Below are 19,441 nucleotides of genomic sequence, written 5' to 3' on the forward strand. Positions count from 1 at the left end.
TGACGTGTGGTGGTCCCGTGCCTCCGGGGGGAGGACCCTTGAGCATTGGAATGAGGTCTAGTACCTGCACCCTCAGCCAAGCTCATAGTTCTGAGACCTTGAGGTCCGGCAGCAGGTCACTTCTCCGGCTCCGTTGTTGTACCTGCTGCGTCTCCTCAGCTGCTGCAGACTGGGCTCAGGCCGTCTCCCACAATGCTCTGTGAGCTGCTCAATAGCAGATGGTGAATGACTTCCTGAGGGCGTACGTCCTAGAGGAGATACTTATACCCGGGGCGATGGCTCCGCCTCTGAGCGCCAGGATCGGGGGCCGTATTTTCCTCTCTAGGTCCATGAACATCTCCTTGGATTCGCCAGGTTTAGTCGGAGGTTATTACTTTCGCTCCATTCCACACATTTGTTCACAACTTCCTGTAAGTTTTCCTCCTCGCCCTCCCGGATGCAATGACGGAATCATCCGAGTGTTCCTGAAGGGGCAGGTGCTGGGAGTGTATGGACAGGAAGCTCCTCCCTTACTGACCACTGGGTTTAGGACATATTGATGTCTTGCAGGTAGGAAGTCGTGGATCCGGTTAGAGTCGATGTGCTGATGGATATAGATGTACCGCCCAGTAATGACGCTGCCCTTTGGCAGGACACGGGGCCACGCTGCCCTTTGGCAGGACACGGGGCCACGCTGCCCTTTGGCAGGACACGGGGCCACGCTGCCCTTTGGCAGGACACGGGGCCACGCTGCCCTTTGGCAGGACACGGGGCCACGCTGCCCTTTGGCAGGACACGGGGCCACGCTGCGTGCCTAAATATAAGCCAACATAACAAAGAAAAAAAACACATAATATACTGGGCATAAAATAAACGGGAGCTGAAGCTTTGGCTTCGTGCACTTGTGGTGCTGATGGATGTATCGTAGCGCTTTTTCCTTGTGGGGGTTGAGGTGTTTTTTTTTTTAACAAGATTCTCCAAAAAGTCTTAAACAGAATCAGGTGAGAACTTTGATGATTCTCTGCACAAAATGTGGGAAAAGCCAAGTACTAGATACACAAAGCCTGCGACTAAGAGGAAGGGGCAGCGGCCGTCATGGCGCCCTCCTGTGGTAGTCACCAGATAAAGGGGCGTGTCTGACCCCGCCCACAGCACACGTCTCCTCCGACTACTTGCAGCTGCGCGTATGAACAGTCACTTCCGGCGCCTGCCTGGATCTTTACAGTCACTTCCGATTTGCGTTCCACGAGCGGATGATCTTCTGGTGCGCTGCGTTCCACTGTGGAAAGCACTTCCTGTTCTTCGCTCTGCGCTGGGCGGAGTCTTTTGACACTCCCGGCTTCCGTACTCTTGATGTGGCCTCAGCTCTTCCACGTCACCGGGAGATTGTGATCTGCAGAGACTCCGGCAGCAGGTAACGTCCTCCCGGGCCCCCGTGGTGTGTAGTGTCCCTGTCCCCGGGCCCCGAACTGCAGAGTGCGACCTGTCCCCGGGCCCCCGTGGTGTGTAGTGTCCCTGTCCCCGGGCCCCCGTGGTGTGTAGTGTCCCTGTCCCCGGGCCCCCGTGGTGTGTAGTGTCCCTGTCCCCGGGCCCCGAACTGCAGAGTGCGACCTGTCCCCGGGCCCCCGTGGCGTGTGGTGTCCCTGTCCCCGGGCCCCCGTGGCGTGTGGTGTCCCTGTCCCCGGGCCCCCCGTGGCGTGTGGTGTCCCTGTCCCCGGGCCCCCCGTGGCGTGTAGTGTCCCTGTCCCCGGGCCCCCCGTGGCGTGTAGTGTCCCTGTCCCCGGGCCCCCCGTGGCGTGTAGTGTCCCTGTCCCCGGGCCCCCCGTGGCGTGTAGTGTCCCTGTCCCCGGGCCCCCCGTGGCGTGTAGTGTCCCTGTCCCCGGGCCCCCCGTGGCGTGTAGTGTCCCTGTCCCCGGGCCCCCCGTGGCGTGTAGTGTCCCTGTCCCCGGGCCCCCCGTGGCGTGTAGTGTCCCTGTCCCCGGGCCCCCCGTGGCGTGTAGTGTCCCTGTCCCCGGGCCCCCCGTGGCGTGTAGTGTCCCTGTCCCCGGGCCCCCCGTGGCGTGTAGTGTCCCTGTCCCCGGGCCCCCCGTGGTGTCCCTGTCCCCGGGCCCCCCGTGGTGTCCCTGTCCCCGGGCCCCCCGTGGTGTCCCTGTCCCCGGGCCCCCCGTGGTGTCCCTGTCCCCGGGCCCCCCGTGGTGTCCCTGTCCCCGGGCCCCCCGTGGTGTCCCTGTCCCCGGGCCCCCCGTGGTGTCCCTGTCCCCGGGCCCCCCGTGGTGTCCCTGTCCCCGGGCCCCCCGTGGTGTCCCTGTCCCCGGGCCCCCCGTGGTGTCCCTGTCCCCGGGCCCCCCGTGGTGTCCCTGTCCCCGGGCCCCCCGTGGTGTCCCTGTCCCCGGGCCCCCCGTGGTGTCCCTGTCCCCGGGCCCCCCGTGGTGTCCCTGTCCCCGGGCCCCCCGTGGTGTCCCTGTCCCCGGGCCCCCCGTGGTGTCCCTGTCCCCGGGCCCTCCGTGGTGTGTAGTGTCCCTGTCCCCGGGCCCTCCGTGGTGTGTAGTGTCCCTGTCCCCGGGCCCTCCGTGGTGTGTAGTGTCCCTGTCCCCGGGCCCCCCGTGGTGTGTAGTGCCCCCGTGGCGTATGGTGTCCCTGTCCCCGGGCCCCCCGTGGTGTCCCTGTCCCCGGGCCCCCCGTGGCGCGTGGTGTCCCTGTCCCCGGGCCCCCCGTGGCGCGTGGTGTCCCTGTCCCCGGGCCCCCCGTGGCGCGTGGTGTCCCTGTCCCCGGGCCCCCCGTGGCGCGTGGTGTCCCTGTCCCCGGGCCCCCCGTGGCGCGTGGTGTCCCTGTCCCCGGGCCCCCCGTGGCGTGTGGTGTCCCTGTCCCATCCTCTTGTCTTCTCCTCTTCCTTAGGGCCAGCGCCTGCCTGAAGTGTCACCGCACATTTGACCACGTGACCGCAGCCATGACGGCCGCAGAGAATGTCTGCTACACCCTCATCAATGTCCCCATGGACTCCGAGCCGCCATCTGAGATCTCCCTCAAGACCGACCTGGGTAAGAATAGTCCTGCCATGTATCAGGACACCAGAGATCAGTGTATATAGATATATACCGGCAGGTAGGGTATCGGTGTATATAGATATATAACGGCTGGTGGGGGCTCGGTGTATATAGATATATAACGGCTGGTGGGGGCTCGGTGTATATAGATATATACCGGCTGGTGGGGGCTCGGTGTATATAGATATATACCGGCTGGTGGGGGCTCGGTGTATATAGATATATACCAGCTGGTGGGGGCTCGGTGTATATAGATATATACCAGCTGGTGGGGGCTCGGTGTATATAGATATATACCAGCTGGTGGGGGCTCGGTGTATATAGATATATACCGGCTGGTGGGGGCTCGGTGTATATAGATATATACCGGCAGGTAGGGTATCGGTGTATATAGATATATACCGGCTGGTGGGGGCTCGGTGTATATAGATATATACCGGCTGGTGGGGGCTCGGTGTATATAGATATATACCGGCTGGTGGGGGCTCGGTGTATATAGATATATACCGGCTGGTGGGGGCTCGGTGTATATAGATATATACCGGCTGGTGGGGGCTCGGTGTATATAGATATATACCGGCTGGTGGGGGCTCGGTGTATATAGATATATACCGGCTGGTGGGGGCTCGGTGTATATAGATATATACCGGCTGGTGGGGGCTCGGTGTATATAGATATATACCGGCTGGTGGGGGCTCGGTGTATATAGATATATACCGGCTGGTGGGGGCTCGGTGTATATAGATATATACCGGCTGGTGGGGGCTCGGTGTATATAGATATATACCGGCTGGTGGGGTCCCAGTGATGTGTCTTGTAAGCTCCCACGTCCTGCGGCTCCTGTTATGTGATGCACAACTTATCATCCTGGGATGAGCCGCCGGTCATGAAGTGGTTAAACAGCGCAGGATCGGCTGTGATGGATGATCGGGGTGCACGATCAGACAGCACCCAGCGCACCGATCGTAACCCCTCAGATGCTGTGGACATTGATTCCAGTAAGATTACTCTCCCTCCGTCTCCCTGCTCTGGGGTCAGGACCACAGACTCCCATGTTCTGGGGGAGGCGGTCTTTGGGCTTCTTTGCTCTGCCCCCTTGTCTGTTGCCGCCATGTAACATGTGACCTCTCGTCCGCAGAGAAGGGAGATGTGAAATCCAAGACTGAAGCGCTGAAGAAAGTGATCATCATGATCCTGAACGGCGAGAAGCTGCCGGGCCTCCTGATGACCATCATCCGCTTCGTGCTGCCGCTGCAGGATCACACCATCAAGAAGCTGCTCCTCGTCTTCTGGGAGATCGTCCCCAAGACCACCCCGGACGGCAAGCTGCTGCAGGAGATGATCCTGGTGTGCGACGCCTACAGGAAGGTCAGAGCCTTGTCTGCTCCGGGGAAAGCTGGGTGACTGCTGCAGGCCTCTCTGCAGGTGCTGGGAGAGCTGGGTGACAGCTGCAGGCCTCTCTGCAGGTGCTGGGAGAGCTGGGTGACAGCTGCAGGCCTCTCTGCAGGTGCTGGGAGAGCTGGGTGACAGCTGAAGGCCTCTCTGCAGGTGCTGGGAGAGCTGGGTGACAGCTGCAGGCCTCTCTGCAGGTGCTGGGAGAGCTGGGTGACAGCTGCAGGCCTCTCTGCAGGTGCTGGGAGAGCTGGGTGACAGCTGCAGGCCTCTCTGCAGGTGCTGGGAGAGCTGGGTGACAGCTGCAGGCCTCTCTGCAGGTGCTGGGAGAGCTGGGTGACAGCTGCAGGCCTCTCTGCAGGTGCTGGGAGAGCTGGGTGACTGCTGCAGGCCTCTCTGCAGGTGCTGGGAGAGCTGGGTGACTGCTGCAGGCATCTCCGCAGGTGCTGAGAAAGCTGGGTGACTGCTGCAGGCATCTCCGCAGGTGCTGAGAAAGCTGGGTGACAGCTGCAGGCCTCTCCGCCGGTGCTGGGAGAGCTGGGTGACTGCTGCAGGCATCTCCGCAGGTGCTTGGAAAGCTGGGTGACTGCTGCAGGCATCCCCGGAGCCTTGTCTGCTCCAGGGAAAGCTGGGTGACTGATGCAGGCATCTCCACAGGTGCTGGGAAAGCTGGGTGACCACTGCAGGCATCTCCACAGGTGCTAGGAAAGCTGGGTGGCAGCTGCAGGCATCTCCACAGGGGCTAGGAAAGCTGGGTGGCAGCTGCAGGCATCTCCATAGGGGCTAGGAAAGCTGGGTGGCAGCTGCAGGCATCTCCACGGGCTAGGAAAGCTGGGTGGCAGCTGCAGGCATCTCCGCAGGTGCTGGGGAAGCTGGGTGGCCGCTGCAGGCATCTCCACAGGTGCTGGGAAAGCTGGGTGGCCACTGCAGGCATCTCCACAGGTGCTAGGAAAGCTGGGTGATGGTTCTAGTGCTGGTTGCAGTGGTGAATAAGCGTCACCCAGCTTTTCTAGATTCTTACTGCACTTTAGGGAAATTGCACATGAATTTGTGCTTTCTTATTATTTCTCAGGATCTCCAACATCCGAACGAGTTCATCCGCGGCTCCACGCTGCGCTTCCTGTGTAAGCTGAAGGAGGCGGAGCTCCTGGAGCCCCTGATGCCCGCCATCCGCGCCTGCCTGGAGCACCGCCACAGCTACGTGAGGAGGAACGCCGTGCTGGCCATATACACCATCTACAGGTAAGCCCAGGATCTGCTGACACAGCTGGGGGGTTGTCACAGTGTATCAGTGCAGCACACAGCTCTCCTGCAATGGTAACAAACCATCAGCTGAGAGTAAGTTGGGCGGTTGTGAAGGGTAATGGTTGTTCCTGTGGGATAGATGGACCCTGCGCTGATTACTGGAGGGGAGTAGGACGCGCAGTGGCGCCAGTATCGCGGCTTCACGCTCTACTCGTCCTCATTCAACTTTGTAGGAACTTTGAACATCTGATTCCCGACGCTCCGGAGCTGATCCACGACTTCCTGGTGAACGAGAAGGACGCCAGCTGCAAGAGGAACGCCTTCATGATGCTGATACACGCAGACCAGGTACACGGAGGGGTCCGGTGCCACACTGGCGGGTGGAAAGGGTGGGGGGATCTAGTGTGACCCTGGGGGATGGGAAAGGGTGGGGGGATCTAGTGTGACCCTGGGGGATGGGAAAGGGTGGGGGGATCTAGTGTGACCCTGGGGGATGGGAAAGGGTGGGGGGATCTAGTGTGACCCTGGGGGATGGGAAAGGGTGGGGGGATCTAGTGTGACCCTGGGGGATGGGAAAGGGTGGGGGGATCTAGTGTGACCCTGGGGGATGGGAAAGGGTGGGGGGGATCTAGTGTGACCCTGGGGGATGGGAAAGGGTGGGGGGATCTAGTGTGACCCTGGGGGATGGGAAAGGGTGGGGGGATCTAGTGTGACCCTGGGGGATGGGAAAGGGTGGGGGGATCTAGTGTGACCCTGGGGGATGGGAAAGGGTGGGGGGATCTAGTGTGACCCTGGGGGATGGGAAAGGGTGGGGAGACCTAGTGTGACCCTGGCGGATGAGAAAGGGTGGGGGGATCTAGTGTGACCCTGGGGGTGTGAAAGGGTGGGGGGATCTAGGGTGACCCTGGCGGATGGGTAGGGTGGGTGGCTCCGATGTGTCCCTGGCGGATGGCTCGGGTGGGTGGGTGGGGGCTCCTGTGTGACCCTGGCGGATGGGTAAGGGTGGGGGGCACCTGTGTGACCCTGGCGGATGGGTAAGGGTGGGGGGCACCTGTGTGACCCTGGCGGATGGGAAAGGGGTGGGGGGCACCTGTGTGACCCTGGAGGATTGGGAAAGGGTGGGGGGCACCTGTGTGACCCTGGCGGATGGGAAAGGGGTGGGGGGGCTCCGGTGTGACCCTGGCGGATGGGTAAGGGTGGGGGGCACCTGTGTGACCCTGGCGGATGGGTAAGGGTGGGGGGCACCTGTGTGACCCTGGCGGATGGGTAAGGGTGGGGGGCACCTGTGTGACCCTGGCGGATGGGTAAGGGTGGGGGGCACCTGTGTGACCCTGGCGGATGGGTAAGGGTGGGGGGCACCTGTGTGACCCTGGCGGATGGGTAAGGGTGGGGGGCACCTGTGTGACCCTGGCGGATGGGTAGGGTGGGGGGGCTCCGGTGTGACCCTGGCGGATGGGTAGGGTGGGCGGCTCCGCTGTGACCCTGGCGGATGGGTCAGGGTGGGGGGGCTCCTGTGTAACCCTGGGGGAGGGGTAAGGGTGGGGGGGGCTCCTGTGTGACCCTGGGGGATGGGTAGGGTGGGGGGGCTCCGGTGTGACCCTGGCGGAGGGGTCGGGTGCTCTGCTGCCTCCTGTGTGACCCTGGGGGATGGGTAGGGTGGGCGGCTCCGCTGTGACCCTGGCGGATGGGTCAGGGTGGGGGGGCTCCTGTGTAACCCTGGGGGAGGGGTAAGGGTGGGGGGGGCTCCTGTGTGACCCTGGGGGATGGGTAGGGTGGGCGGCTCCGATGTGTCCCTGGCGGATGGCTCAGGTGGGGGGGGGGGGGCTCCGGTGTGACCCTGGCGGATGGCTCGGGTGGGGGGCTCCTGTGTGACCCTGGCGGATGGCTCGGGTGGGGGGCTCCTGTGTGACCCTGGCGGATGGCTCGGGTGGGGGGCTCCTGTGTGACCCTGGCGGATGGCTCGGGTGGGGGGCTCCTGTGTGACCCTGGCGGATGGGTCGGGTGGGCGGCTCCGCTGTGACCCTGGCGGATGGCTCGGGTGGGGTGGGGGTGGGGTCTCCTATGTGACCCTGGTGGAGGGGTCGGTGCTCTGCTGCCTCCTGTGTGACCCTGGTGGATGGCTCGGGTGGAGGGGGGGCTCCTGTGTAACCCTGGTGGAGGGGTCGGTGCTCTGCTGCCTCCTGTGTGACCCTGGGGGATGGGTCGGGTGGGGGGGGGGGTCTCCTGTGTGACCCTGGCGGATGGCTCGGGTGGGGGTGGGGGGGTCCTGTGTGACCCTGGGGGATGGCTCGGGTGGGGGGGGGGTCTCCTGTGTGACCCTGGCGGATGGCTCGGGTGGGGGGGGTCCTGTGTGACCCTGGGGGATGGGTCGGGTGGGCGGCTCCGATGTGACCCTGGCGGATGGCTCGGGTGGGGGGGCTCCTGTGTGACCCTGGTGGATGGCTCGGGTGGGGTGGGGTCCTGTGTGACCCTGGTGGAGGGGTCGGGTGGGGGTGGGGGGTCTCCTGTGTGACCCTGGTGGAGGGGTCGGTGCTCTGCTGCCTCCTGTGTGACCCTGGTGGAGGGGTCGGGTGGGGGGGGGGCTCCTGTGTGACCCTGGCGGATGGCTCGGGTGGGGGGGGGGGGGTCCTGTGTGACCCTGGTGGAGGGGTCGGTGCTCTGCTGCCTCCTGTGACCCGGTGTCTCCCTCCTCAGGACCGCGCTCTGGATTACCTCAGCACGTGTATTGACCAGGTCCACACGTTTGGTGACATCCTGCAGCTGGTGATCGTGGAGCTCATCTATAAGGTAGGTAGCCCCCCGGCCTGGAGCTTGTGCCCCGCTCGGTGGTCCTGTCCTATACATTGCTAATGCCTGTGCCCCCAGGTGTGCCACGCCAACCCCTCAGAGCGGGCGCGCTTCATCCGATGCATCTACAACCTCCTGCAGTCCTCCAGCCCAGCCGTGAAGTACGAAGCCGCTGGGACCCTGGTCACGCTCTCCAGCGCCCCCACTGCCATCAAGGTGAGTCTGAGGAGGTGAGGGGCCCACCCTCCCCCAGCCTTCACCTCTTACCGGATCTTCTCGCTCTGCCCCCTACAGGCCGCGGCTCAGTGCTACATCGACCTGATCATTAAGGAGAGCGACAACAACGTGAAGCTGATCGTCCTGGACCGTCTGATAGAGCTGAAGGACCACCCGTCCCACGAGCGCGTCCTGCAGGTGGGTGCATTCCCCGGACAGCCCCCGGAATCCCCGGATACTGGACGCTTCATAGTGGATGCGTTACTTACTCTCCATCATGAAGGTGTCTGCTTGCTGTCAGAGAATGGAGACCTTCTGGTCACTGCAGACATTTTGTTACTGTGTGTATTTGAGGAATAGGATTGAGGGGATTTGACCTCACCCCCTGACCTCATGCTGTACCCCAATATCCTCAGGATCTGGTCATGGACATCCTGAGAGTCCTGGGAACCCCAGACCTTGAAGTGCGCAAGAAAACCCTGCAGCTGGCCCTGGACCTGGTGTCCTCTAGAAATGTGGAGGAGGTAAGTGTCGGGGGCTGTATGGGAGGGGTCAGTATTGGGGGTCAGTAAGTAACGCCCCATCTTCTCCCCTCAGCTCGTGGTCGTCCTGAAGAAGGAAGTCATAAAGACCAACAACGTGACGGAGCACGAGGACACGGACAAGTACCGGCAGCTCCTGGTGCGGACGCTCCACTCCTGCAGCGTGCGCTTCCCAGACATGGCCGCCAACGTCATCCCAGTGGTAGGTAGCGTGCACGCCGCATTGTTGGGGTGACTCAGTCTTGGGGGACCCGGTGTCGGGCTTGGTACTGATGCAGCGGTTCCCCCTCAGCTGATGGAGTTCCTGAGCGACAGTAACGAGGCGGCGGCCGCTGACGTCCTGGAGTTTGTGCGTGAAGCCGTGCAGAGGTTCGATAACCTGAGGCCGCTGATCGTGGAGAAGATGCTGGAGGTCTTCCACGCCGTGAAGTCTGTGAAGTGAGTAACGACACACGTGTAACATGCAACTTACATACATGTCCCATGTGCAGCGACGCAGACAGGACGGCCGCACGCTCTCTCGCCTCTCTGTGCGCTCTACAGGACGGCCGCACGCTCTCTCGCCTCTCTGTGCGCTCTACAGGACGGCCGCACTTGCTCTCTCTCGCCTCTCTCTGTGCGCTCTACAGGACGGCCGCACTTGCTCTCTCTCGCCTCTCTCTGTGCGCTCTACAGGACGGCCGCACTCGCTCTCTCGCCTCTCTCTGTGCGCTCTACAGGACGGCCGCACTCGCTCTCTCGCCTCTCTCTGTGCGCTCTACAGGACGGCCGCACTCGCTCTCTCTCGCCTCTCTCTGTGCGCTCTACAGGACGGCCGCACTCGCTCTCTCTCGCCTCTCTCTGTGCGCTCTACAGGACGGCCGCACTCGCTCTCTCGCCTCTCTCTGTGCGCTCTACAGGACGGCCGCACTCGCTCTCTCGCCTCTCTCTGTGCGCTCTGCAGGACAGCCGCGCGCTCTCTCGCCTCTGTGCGCTCTACAGGACGGCCGCACTCGCTCTCTCTCGCCTCTCTCTGTGCGCTCTACAGGACGGCCGCACTCGCTCTCTCTCGCCTCTCTCTGTGCGCTCTACAGGACGGCCGCACTCGCTCTCTCTCGCCTCTCTGCGCTCTACAGGGCGGCCGCACTCGCTCTCTCTCGCCTCTCTGCGCTCTACAGGGCGGCCTCACTTGCTCCCCTCTCTACATGATGATGCAAGGATCCTAAATCTTGTGTTGCAGGATTTATCGGGGAGCGCTGTGGATTTTAGGAGAATATTGCAGCACAAAAGACGACATCCAGAGTGTGATGACAGAAGTGCGGCGCTCCCTGGGAGAGGTGGGTGATGGTGGTGATGATGATGATGATGTAATGATGATGCATGGATCCTCACTCCTCCTCTTCCATCTCCTCCAGGTCCCGATTGTAGAGACAGAGATTAAGAAGGAATCGGGGGAAGTGAAGCCGGAGGAGGAGGTGACAGTCGGCCCCTCACAGAAGCTGGTGACAGAGATGGGCACATACGCCACCCAGAGCGCCCTGAGCAGCTCCCGACCCAGCAAGAAGGAGGAGGAGAGGTATATACTGTATACTGCTACATAGAGATGTAATGTCTACCCCAGTGATTCCATCCCCTTCACTATATTATACCCCAGAGCTGCACTCACTGCTCTGCTTGCTGTCTCTACAGGCCGCCTCTGCGGGGATTTCTGCTGGACGGAGATTTCTTTGTCGCCGCTGCTCTCGCCACCACCCTGACCAAGATCGCTCTGCGCTACGTGGCCCTGGTGCAGGACAAGAAGAAGCAAAATGTAAGTGACAGGAGCCAGAGGGGATCCCTGTGCGCTCTGCAGCCTGGTCCTGGTGGGGAGGGGATCCCTGTGCGCTCTGCAGCCTGGTCCTGGTGGGGAGGGGATCCCTGTGCGCTCTGCAGCCTGGTCCTGGTGGGGAGGGGGGATCCCTGTGCGCTCTGCAGCCTGGTCCTGGTGGGGAGGGGATCCCTGTGCGCTCTGCAGCCTGGTCCTGGTGGGGAGGGGATCCCTGTGCGCTCTGCAGCCTGGTCCTGGTGGGGAGGGGATCCCTGTGCGCTCTGCAGCCTGGTCCTGGTGGGGAGGGGATCCCTGTGCGCTCTGCAGCCTGGTCCTGGTGGGGAGGGGATCCCTGTGCGCTCTGCAGCCTGGTCCTGGTGGGGAGGGGATCCCTGTGCGCTCTGCAGCCTGGTCCTGCCCCTGGTGGGGAGGGGGATCCCTGTGCGCTCTGCAGCCTGATCCTGCCCTGGTGGGGAGGGGATCCCTGTGCACTCTGCAGCCTGGTCCTGACCCGGGGAGAGGATCCCTGTGCGCTCTGCAGCCTGATCCTGGTGGGGAGGGGATCCCTGTGCGCTCTGCAGCCTGATCCTGGTGGGGAGGGGATCCCTGTGCGCTCTGCAGCCTAGTCCTGGTGGGGAGGGGATCCCTGTGCGCTCTGCAGCCTGATCCTGGTGGGGAGGGGATCCCTGTGCGCTCTGCAGCCTGATCCTGCCCCTGGTGGGGAGGGGATCCCTGTGCGCTCTGCAGCCTGGTCCTGGTGGGGAGGGGATCCCTGTGCGCTGTGCAGCCTGGTCCTGGTCCTGGTGGGGAGGGGATCCCTGTGCGCTCTGCAGCCTGGTCCTGGTGGGGAGGGGATCCCTGTGCGCTCTGCAGCCTGGTCCTGGTGGGGAGGGGATCCCTGTGCGCTCTGCAGCCTGGTCCTAGTGGGGAGGGGATCCCTGTTCACTCTGCAGCCTGGTCCTGGTGGGGAGGGGATCCCTGTGCGCTCTGCAGCCTGGTCCTGGTCCTGGTGGGGAGGGGATCCCTGTGCGCTCTGCAGCCTGGTCCTGGTGGGGAGGGGATCCCTGTGCGCTCTGCAGCCTGGTCCTGGTGGGGAGGGGATCCTTGTGCGCTCTGCAGCCTGGTCCTGCCCCGGGGAGGGGGATCCCTGTGCGCTCTGCAGCCTGGTCCTGCCCCGGGGAGGGGGATCCCTGTGCGCTCTGCAGCCTGGTCCTGGTGGGGAGGGGATCCCTGTGCGCTCTGCAGCCTGGTCCTGGTGGGGAGGGGAGCCCTGTGCGCTCTGCAGCCTGGTCCTGGTGGGGAGGGGATCCCTGTGTGCTCTGCAGCCTGGTCCTGGTGGCGAGGGGATCCCTGTGCGCTCTGCAGCCTGGTCCTGCCCCGGGGAGGGGGATCCCTGTGCGCTCTGCAGCCTGGTCCTGCCCCGGGGAGGGGGATCCCTGTGCGCTCTGCAGCCTGGTCCTGGTGGGGAGGGGGATCCCTGTGCGCTCTGCAGCCTGGTCCTGGTGGGGAGGGGGATCCCTGTGCGCTCTGCAGCCTGGTCCTGGTGGCGAGGGAGATCCCTGTGCGCTCTGCAGCCTGGTCCTGGTGGGGAGGGGATCCCTGTGCGCTCTGCAGCCTGGTCCTGGTGAGGAGGGGATCCCTGTGCGCTCTGCAGCCTGGTCCTGGTCCTGGTGGGGAGGGGATCCCTGTGCGCTTTGCAGCCTGGTACTGGTGGGGAGGGGATCCCTGTGCGCTTTGCAGCCTGGTACTGGTGGGGAGGGGATCCCTGTGCTCTCTGCAGCCTGGTCCTGGTGGGGAGGGGATCCCTGTGCGCTCTGCAGCCTGGTCCTGGTGAGGAGGGGATCCCTGTGCGCTCTGCAGCCTGGTCCTGGTCCTGGTGGGGAGGGGAGCCCTGTGCGCTCTGCAGCCTGGTCCTGGTGGGGAGGGGAGCCCTGTGCTCTCTGCAGCCTGGTCCTGGTGGGGAGGGGAGCCCTGTGCGCTCTGCAGCCTGGTCCTGGTGGGGAGGGGATTCCTGTGCGCTCTGCAGCCTGGTCCTGGTCCTGGTGGGGAGGGGAGCCCTGTGCGCTCTGCAGCCTGGTCCTGGTGCACCGCCCGGTGCAGTTCTATGAGTAACATGAGTTGGTGCAGGATGATGGGGGTTATGCTCCTGCCTGGCTCATGGTGCGTGTCCTCTCTAGTCCTTTGTAGCGGAGTCCATGCTCCTGATGGCCACCATCCTGCACCTGGGCAAGTCCTCCCTCCCCAAGAAGCCGATCACTGATGATGATGTGGACCGGATCTCGCTGTGCCTGAAGGTCCTGTCCGAGTGCTCCCCCCTGATGAACGAGATCTTCAACCAGGAGTGTCGCCAGTCCCTGTCCCACATGCTGTCCGCCAAGCTGGAGGAGGAGAAGCTGTCCCAGAAGGTGCGCAGCACCCGGCCCCCACCCCGGACACCCGCTGCCTGCCCGGCCCCCACCCCGGGCCCCCACCCCGGACGCCCGCTGCCTGCCCGGCCCCCACCCTGGCACCCGGCCCCCGCACTCACATCTCCCCTTATCTGTGCAGAAAGAATCCGAGAAACGCAACGTGACGGTCCAGGCCGACGACCACATCTCCTTCCTGCAGCTCACCGCCAAGAGCGAGATGGCGTCCAAGGAGGATCAGTTCCAGCTCAGTCTCCTGGCGGCCATGGGCACCACCCAGAGGAAGGAGGCGGCCGACCCCCTGGCATCCAAGCTCAACAAGGTGATGTCACCGGGGGCGGGGCTGTGACTACCTCACAGGATATACAGGCAGGGGGCGGGGCATCACACGGGATATACAGGCAGGGGGCGGGGCATCACACGGGATATACAGGCAGGGGGCGGGGCATCACACGGGATATACAGGCAGGGGGCGGGGCATCACACGGGATATACAGGCAGGGGGCGGGGCATCACACGGGATAAACAGGCAGGGGCGGGGCAGTGACTCCCCCTCACTCTCTCCTCCCCTGCAGGTGACGCAGCTGACGGGCTTCTCGGATCCGGTGTACGCGGAGGCCTATGTACACGTGAATCAGTACGACATTGTCCTGGATGTGCTGGTGGTGAATCAGACCAGCGATACTCTGCAGAACTGCACGCTGGAGCTGGCCACGCTGGGTGAGTCCTGTGCCTGGAGACTACCTCTGCTTGCTGTCAGTCTGCCTGGAGCGATGTGGAATGATCCTGTGTGATCAGCTCTGGGTCAGGAGTCACTGGCAGCAAGCAGAGATATTTTCTAAGCATTAACCCCGTGCATCCTGTATCGGTCCAGCCTCCAGTATATGATGATGATGATGAGCGGCGCCTGTGCTGTGCGATGCCGCTTCTCCTCCGTGACTCGTCTGCTCTCTTCCCTCCAGGAGATCTCAAGCTGGTGGAGAAGCCGTCGCCCCTCACCCTCGCCCCCCACGACTTCGCCAACATTAAAGCAAATGTGAAGGTCGCCTCCACCGAAAACGGGATCATATTCGGAAACATAGGTGAGTCCCAGGTGTAATCCCTGCACTGACCACAGGGGGCGCCTGCGTGTAGTGACCGCAGCTTTGTACCTGTGCAGTGTATGACGTGTCCGGAGCCGCCAGCGATCGCAACTGCGTGGTCCTCAGCGACATCCACATCGACATCATGGACTACATCCAGCCGGCCGCCTGCACCGACACCGAGTTCAGGCAGATGTGGGCCGAGTTCGAGTGGGAAAACAAGGTGAGCGCAGGGCTGTCCCCAGCCGACCCTGACCTCATACAGAGGCCGCGACCCCTCACTGACCCCTCCGCTGCCCCCACCCAACCCAGACCTCGTACAGAGGCCGCGATCCCTCACTGACCCCTCCGCTGCCCCCACCCGACCCTGACCTCATACAGAGGCCGCGACCCCTCACTGACCCCTCCGCTGCCCCCACCCGACCCTGACCTCATACAGAGGCCGCGACCCCTCACTGACCCCTCCGCTACCCCCACCCAACCCTGACCTCATACAGAGGCCGCGATCCCTCACTGACCCCTCCGCTGCCCCCACCCGACCCTGACCTCATACAGAGGCCGCGACCCCTCACTGACCCCTCCGCTGCCCCCACCCGACCCTGACCTCATACAGAGGCCGCGACCCCTCACTGACCCCTCCGCTACCCCCACCCAACCCTGACCTCATACAGAGGCCGCGATCCCTCGCTGACCCCTCCGCTGTCCCCACCCGACCCTGACCTCATACAGAGGCCGCGATCCCTCGCTGACCCCTCCGCTGCCCCCACCCGACCCTGACCTCATACAGAGGCCGCGATCCCTCGCTGACCCCTCCGCTGCCCCCACCCGACCCTGACCTCATACAGAGGCCGCGCCCCCTCACTGACCCCTCCGCTGTCTCCATACAGGTCACGGTCAACACCAACATCATAGACCTGAACGAGTATCTGCAGCACATCCTCAAATCCACCAACATGAAGTGTCTGACACCAGAGAAGGTGAGTACTGACCCAGAATCCCCTGCAGCACCAGGAACCCACATAACCAGCACATGACCTGACTCCAGAGCTGCACTCACTATTCTGCTGCTGGTGCAGTCACTGTGTACATACATGACATTACTTATCCTGTACTGATCCTGAGTTACATCCTGTATTATACCCCAGAGCTGCACTCACTATTCTGCTGCTGGTGCAGTCACTGTGTACATACATGACATTACTTATCCTGTACTGATCCTGAGTTACATCCAGTATTATACTCCAGAGCTGCACTCACTATTCTGCTGCTGGTGCAGTCACTGTGTACATACATGACATTACTTATCCTGTACTGATCCTGAGTTACATCCTGTATTATACACCAGAGCTGCACTCACTATTCTGCTGCTGGTGCAGTCACTGTACATACATGACATTACTTATCCTGTACTGATCCTGAGTTACATCCTGTATTATACTCCAGAGCTGCACTCACTATTCTGCTGCTGGTGCAGTCACTGTACATACATGACATTACTTATCCTGTACTGATCCTGAGTTACATCCTGTATTATACCCCAGAGCTGCACTCACTATTCTGCTGCTGGTACAGTCACTGTGTACATACATGACATTACTTATCCTGTACTGATCCTGAGTTACATCCTGTATTATACTCCAGAGCTGCACTCACTATTCTGCTGCTGGTGCAGTCACTGTACATACATGACATTACTTATCCTGTACTGATCCTGAGTTACATCCTGTATTATACCCCAGAGCTGCACTCACTATTCTGCTGCTGGTACAGTCACTGTGTACATACATGACATTACTTATCCTGTACTGATCCTGAGTTACATCCTGTATTATACTCCAGAGCTGCACTCACTATTCTGCTGCTGGTGCAGTCACTGTGTACATACATGACATTACTTATCCTGTACTGATCCTGAGTTACATCCTGTATTATACCCCAGGGCTGCACTCACTATTCTGCTGCTGGTGCAGTCACTGTGTACATACATGACATTACTTATCCTGTACTGATCCTGAGTTACATCCTGTATTATACCCCAGAGCTGCACTCACTATTCTGCTGCTGGTGCAGTCACTGTACATACATGACATTACTTATCCTGTACTGATCCTGAGTTACATCCTGTATTATACCCCAGAGCTGCACTCACTATTCTGCTGCTGGTGCAGTCACTGTGTACATACATGACATTACTTATCCTGTACTGATCCTGAGTTACATCCTGTATTATACTCCAGAGCTGCACTCACTATTCTGCTGCTGGTGCAGTCACTGTACATACATGACATTACTTATCCTGTACTGATCCTGATATACATCCTGTATTATACTCCAGAGCTGCACTCACTATTCTGCTGCTGGTACAGTCACTGTGTACATACATGACATTACTTATCCTGTACTGATCCTGAGTTACATCCTGTGTTATACCCCAGAGCTGCACTCACTATTCTGCTGCTGGTGTAGTCACTGTGTACATACATGACATTACTTATCCTGTACTGATCCTGAGTTACATCCTGTATTATACTCCAGAGCTGCACTCACTATTCTGCTGCTGGTGCAGTCACTGTGTACATACATGACATTACTTATCCTGTACTGATCCTGAGTTACATCCTGTATTATACTCCAGAGCTGCACTCACTATCTGCTGCTGGTGCAGTCACTGTGTACATACATGACATTACTTATCCTGTACTGATCCTGAGTTACATTCTGTATTATACCCCAGAGCTGCACTCACTATTCTGCTGCTGGTGCTGTCACTGTGTACATACATGACATTACTTATCCTGTACTGATCCTGAGTTACATCCTGTATTATACCCCAGAGCTGCACTCACTATTCTGCTGCTGGTGCAGTCACTGTGTACATACATGACATTACTTATCCTGTACTGATCCTGAGTTACATCCTGTATTATACCCCAGAGCTGCACTCACTATTCTGCTGCTGGTGCAGTCACTGTGTACATACATGACATTACTTATCCTGTACTGATCCTGAGTTACATCCTGTATTATACTCCAGAGCTGCACTCACTATTCTGCTGCTGGTGCAGTCACTGTGTACATACATGACATTACTTATCCTGTACTGATCCTGAGTTACATCCTGTATTATACTCCAGAGCTGCACTCACTATTCTGCTGCTGGTGCAGTCACTGTGTACATACATGACATTACTTATCCTGTACTGATCCTGAGTTACATCCTGTATTATACCCCAGAGCTGCACTCACTATTCTGCTGCTGGTGCAGTCACTGTGTACATACATGACATTACTTATCCTGTACTGATCCTGAGTTACATCCTGTATTATACCCCAGAGCTGCGCTCACTATTCTGCTGCTGGTGCAGTCACTGTGTACATACATGACATTACTTATCCTGTACTGATCCTGAGTTACATCCTGTATTATACCCCAGAGCTGCACTCACTATTCTGCTGCTGGTGCAGTCACTGTGTACATACATGACATTACTTATCCTGTACTGACCCCGAGTTACATCCTGTATTATACCCCAGAGCTGCACTCACTATTCTGCTGCTGGTGCAGTCACTGTGTACATACATGACATTACTTATCCTGTACTGACCCCGAGTTACATCCTGTATTATACCCAGAGCTGCACTCACTATTCTGCTGCTGGTGCAGTCACTGTGTACATACATGACATTACTTATCCTGTACTGATCCTGAGTTACATCCTGTATTATACCCCAGAGCTGCACTCACTATTCTGCTGCTGGTGCAGTCACTGTGTACATACATGACATTACTTATCCTGTACTGACCCCGAGTTACATCCTGTATTATACCCAGAGCTGCACTCACTATTCTGCTGCTGGTGCAGTCACTGTACATACATGACATTACTTATCCTGTACTGATCCTGAGTTACATCCTGTATTATACCCCAGAGCTGCACTCACTATTCTGCTGCTGGTGCAGTCACTGTGTACATACATGACATTACTTATCCTGTACTGATCCTGAGTTACATCCTGTATTATACCCCAGAGCTGCACTCACTATTCTGCTGGTTGGTAATTGATCTGGTTTCCTCCAGGCACTGTCCGGTTATTGCGGTTTTATGGCGGCTAACCTCTACGCTCGCTCTATATTCGGTGAGGACGCTCTCGCTAATGTCAGCATTGAGAAGCCGATCCACTTAGGACCTGACGCTCCGGTGACTGGACACATACGGATCAGAGCCAAGAGCCAGGTGAGTGCTCCCCGGTGGCCGCGTTGTGTAGGTGCAGGGAGCGTCTAGTAATGTCTGTCTTCTCTCCTGCAGGGGATGGCGCTGAGCTTGGGAGACAAAATTAACCTATCCCAGAAGAAGTCCACTGTATAGAGAAACCCCTCCCCCTTCCTCTGGCCCCTCCCTGTCTGTGCTGTGTAGCGCTTAGGATCTGCTGACCTCTGACCCTGCGATCCGCTCCATTGATAATGTTTCTTGGTCATTTCTTATTGGTTCTGTCCATATTCTGTGTCATGTGATTGGATGTCCGCTCCATCGGCAATAAACGTCTCTTTTTGATTATTTTGTGGCAGCGACTTTCTAGGCGGAGCTCAGCGGGGCCCCTCCCCCGAGTAACCATCAGTGTTTGGGAAATCAGGGGGGGGGGTGAGGACAATCCGTAAGGCAGAGGCCATGGAAAGCCGGCGGTCACGGCAGTTACTCAGAGCTGACGTGGCTCCTCGTCCCGTGGCCTCGCTGAAGAACCTGCTGCAGTGTGTCAGATGCATTGTGACAGATCCTCAGCTGTGAGCAGGTGTAGGGTGGTCCTAGAAAGGTGGAGACGTCATCAGACCCGCCAGAGCTTCATCCATCACTGGATCCGTCCAAAGGAGGCGCCGTCCCTCTAACCTCAGGACATTTCATTGGGCGGCCCCTGCATCAGGACCACAGAGGGTTCACATACTTCTACACAGGAGGCGATGGAGGGG

General features: G+C 60.0%; 1 protein-coding gene across 1 annotated transcript; it reads left to right on the top strand.

The window, feature by feature from the left end:
* The first annotated feature begins 1,203 nt into the window (after positions 1-1,203).
* Positions 1,204-19,034, top strand: COPB1 (COPI coat complex subunit beta 1). Its single transcript, XM_072119185.1, has 22 exons — positions 1,204-1,393; positions 2,875-3,017; positions 4,162-4,391; positions 5,488-5,657; positions 5,894-6,008; positions 8,355-8,447; positions 8,526-8,663; positions 8,742-8,861; positions 9,080-9,187; positions 9,261-9,407; positions 9,498-9,643; positions 10,425-10,521; positions 10,600-10,760; positions 10,874-10,994; positions 13,169-13,396; positions 13,539-13,718; positions 13,972-14,116; positions 14,359-14,478; positions 14,556-14,701; positions 15,366-15,455; positions 18,558-18,713; positions 18,786-19,034. Exons 1-22 carry the CDS (start codon positions 1,233-1,235, stop codon positions 18,843-18,845), a joined length of 3,075 nt encoding a protein of 1,024 aa, XP_071975286.1. The 5' UTR covers positions 1,204-1,232; the 3' UTR covers positions 18,846-19,034.
* Positions 19,035-19,441: the final 407 nt, after the last annotated feature.

Source organism: Engystomops pustulosus, chromosome 7 (assembly GCF_040894005.1).
Source record: "Engystomops pustulosus chromosome 7, aEngPut4.maternal, whole genome shotgun sequence".
Taxonomy (NCBI): Eukaryota; Metazoa; Chordata; class Amphibia; order Anura; family Leptodactylidae; genus Engystomops; species Engystomops pustulosus.

Bases quoted from the DNA above. Each gene is read 5' to 3' on its own strand.
- COPB1 (XM_072119185.1), top strand. From the start codon at position 1,233: ATGATCTTCTGGTGCGCTGCGTTCCACTGTGGAAAGCACTTCCTGTTC. The intron at 4,392-5,487 runs GTCAGAGCCTTG...ATTATTTCTCAG, and splicing joins TGTGCGACGCCTACAGGAAG to GATCTCCAACATCCGAACGA. The intron at 8,862-9,079 runs GTGGGTGCATTC...CAATATCCTCAG, and splicing joins CCCACGAGCGCGTCCTGCAG to GATCTGGTCATGGACATCCT.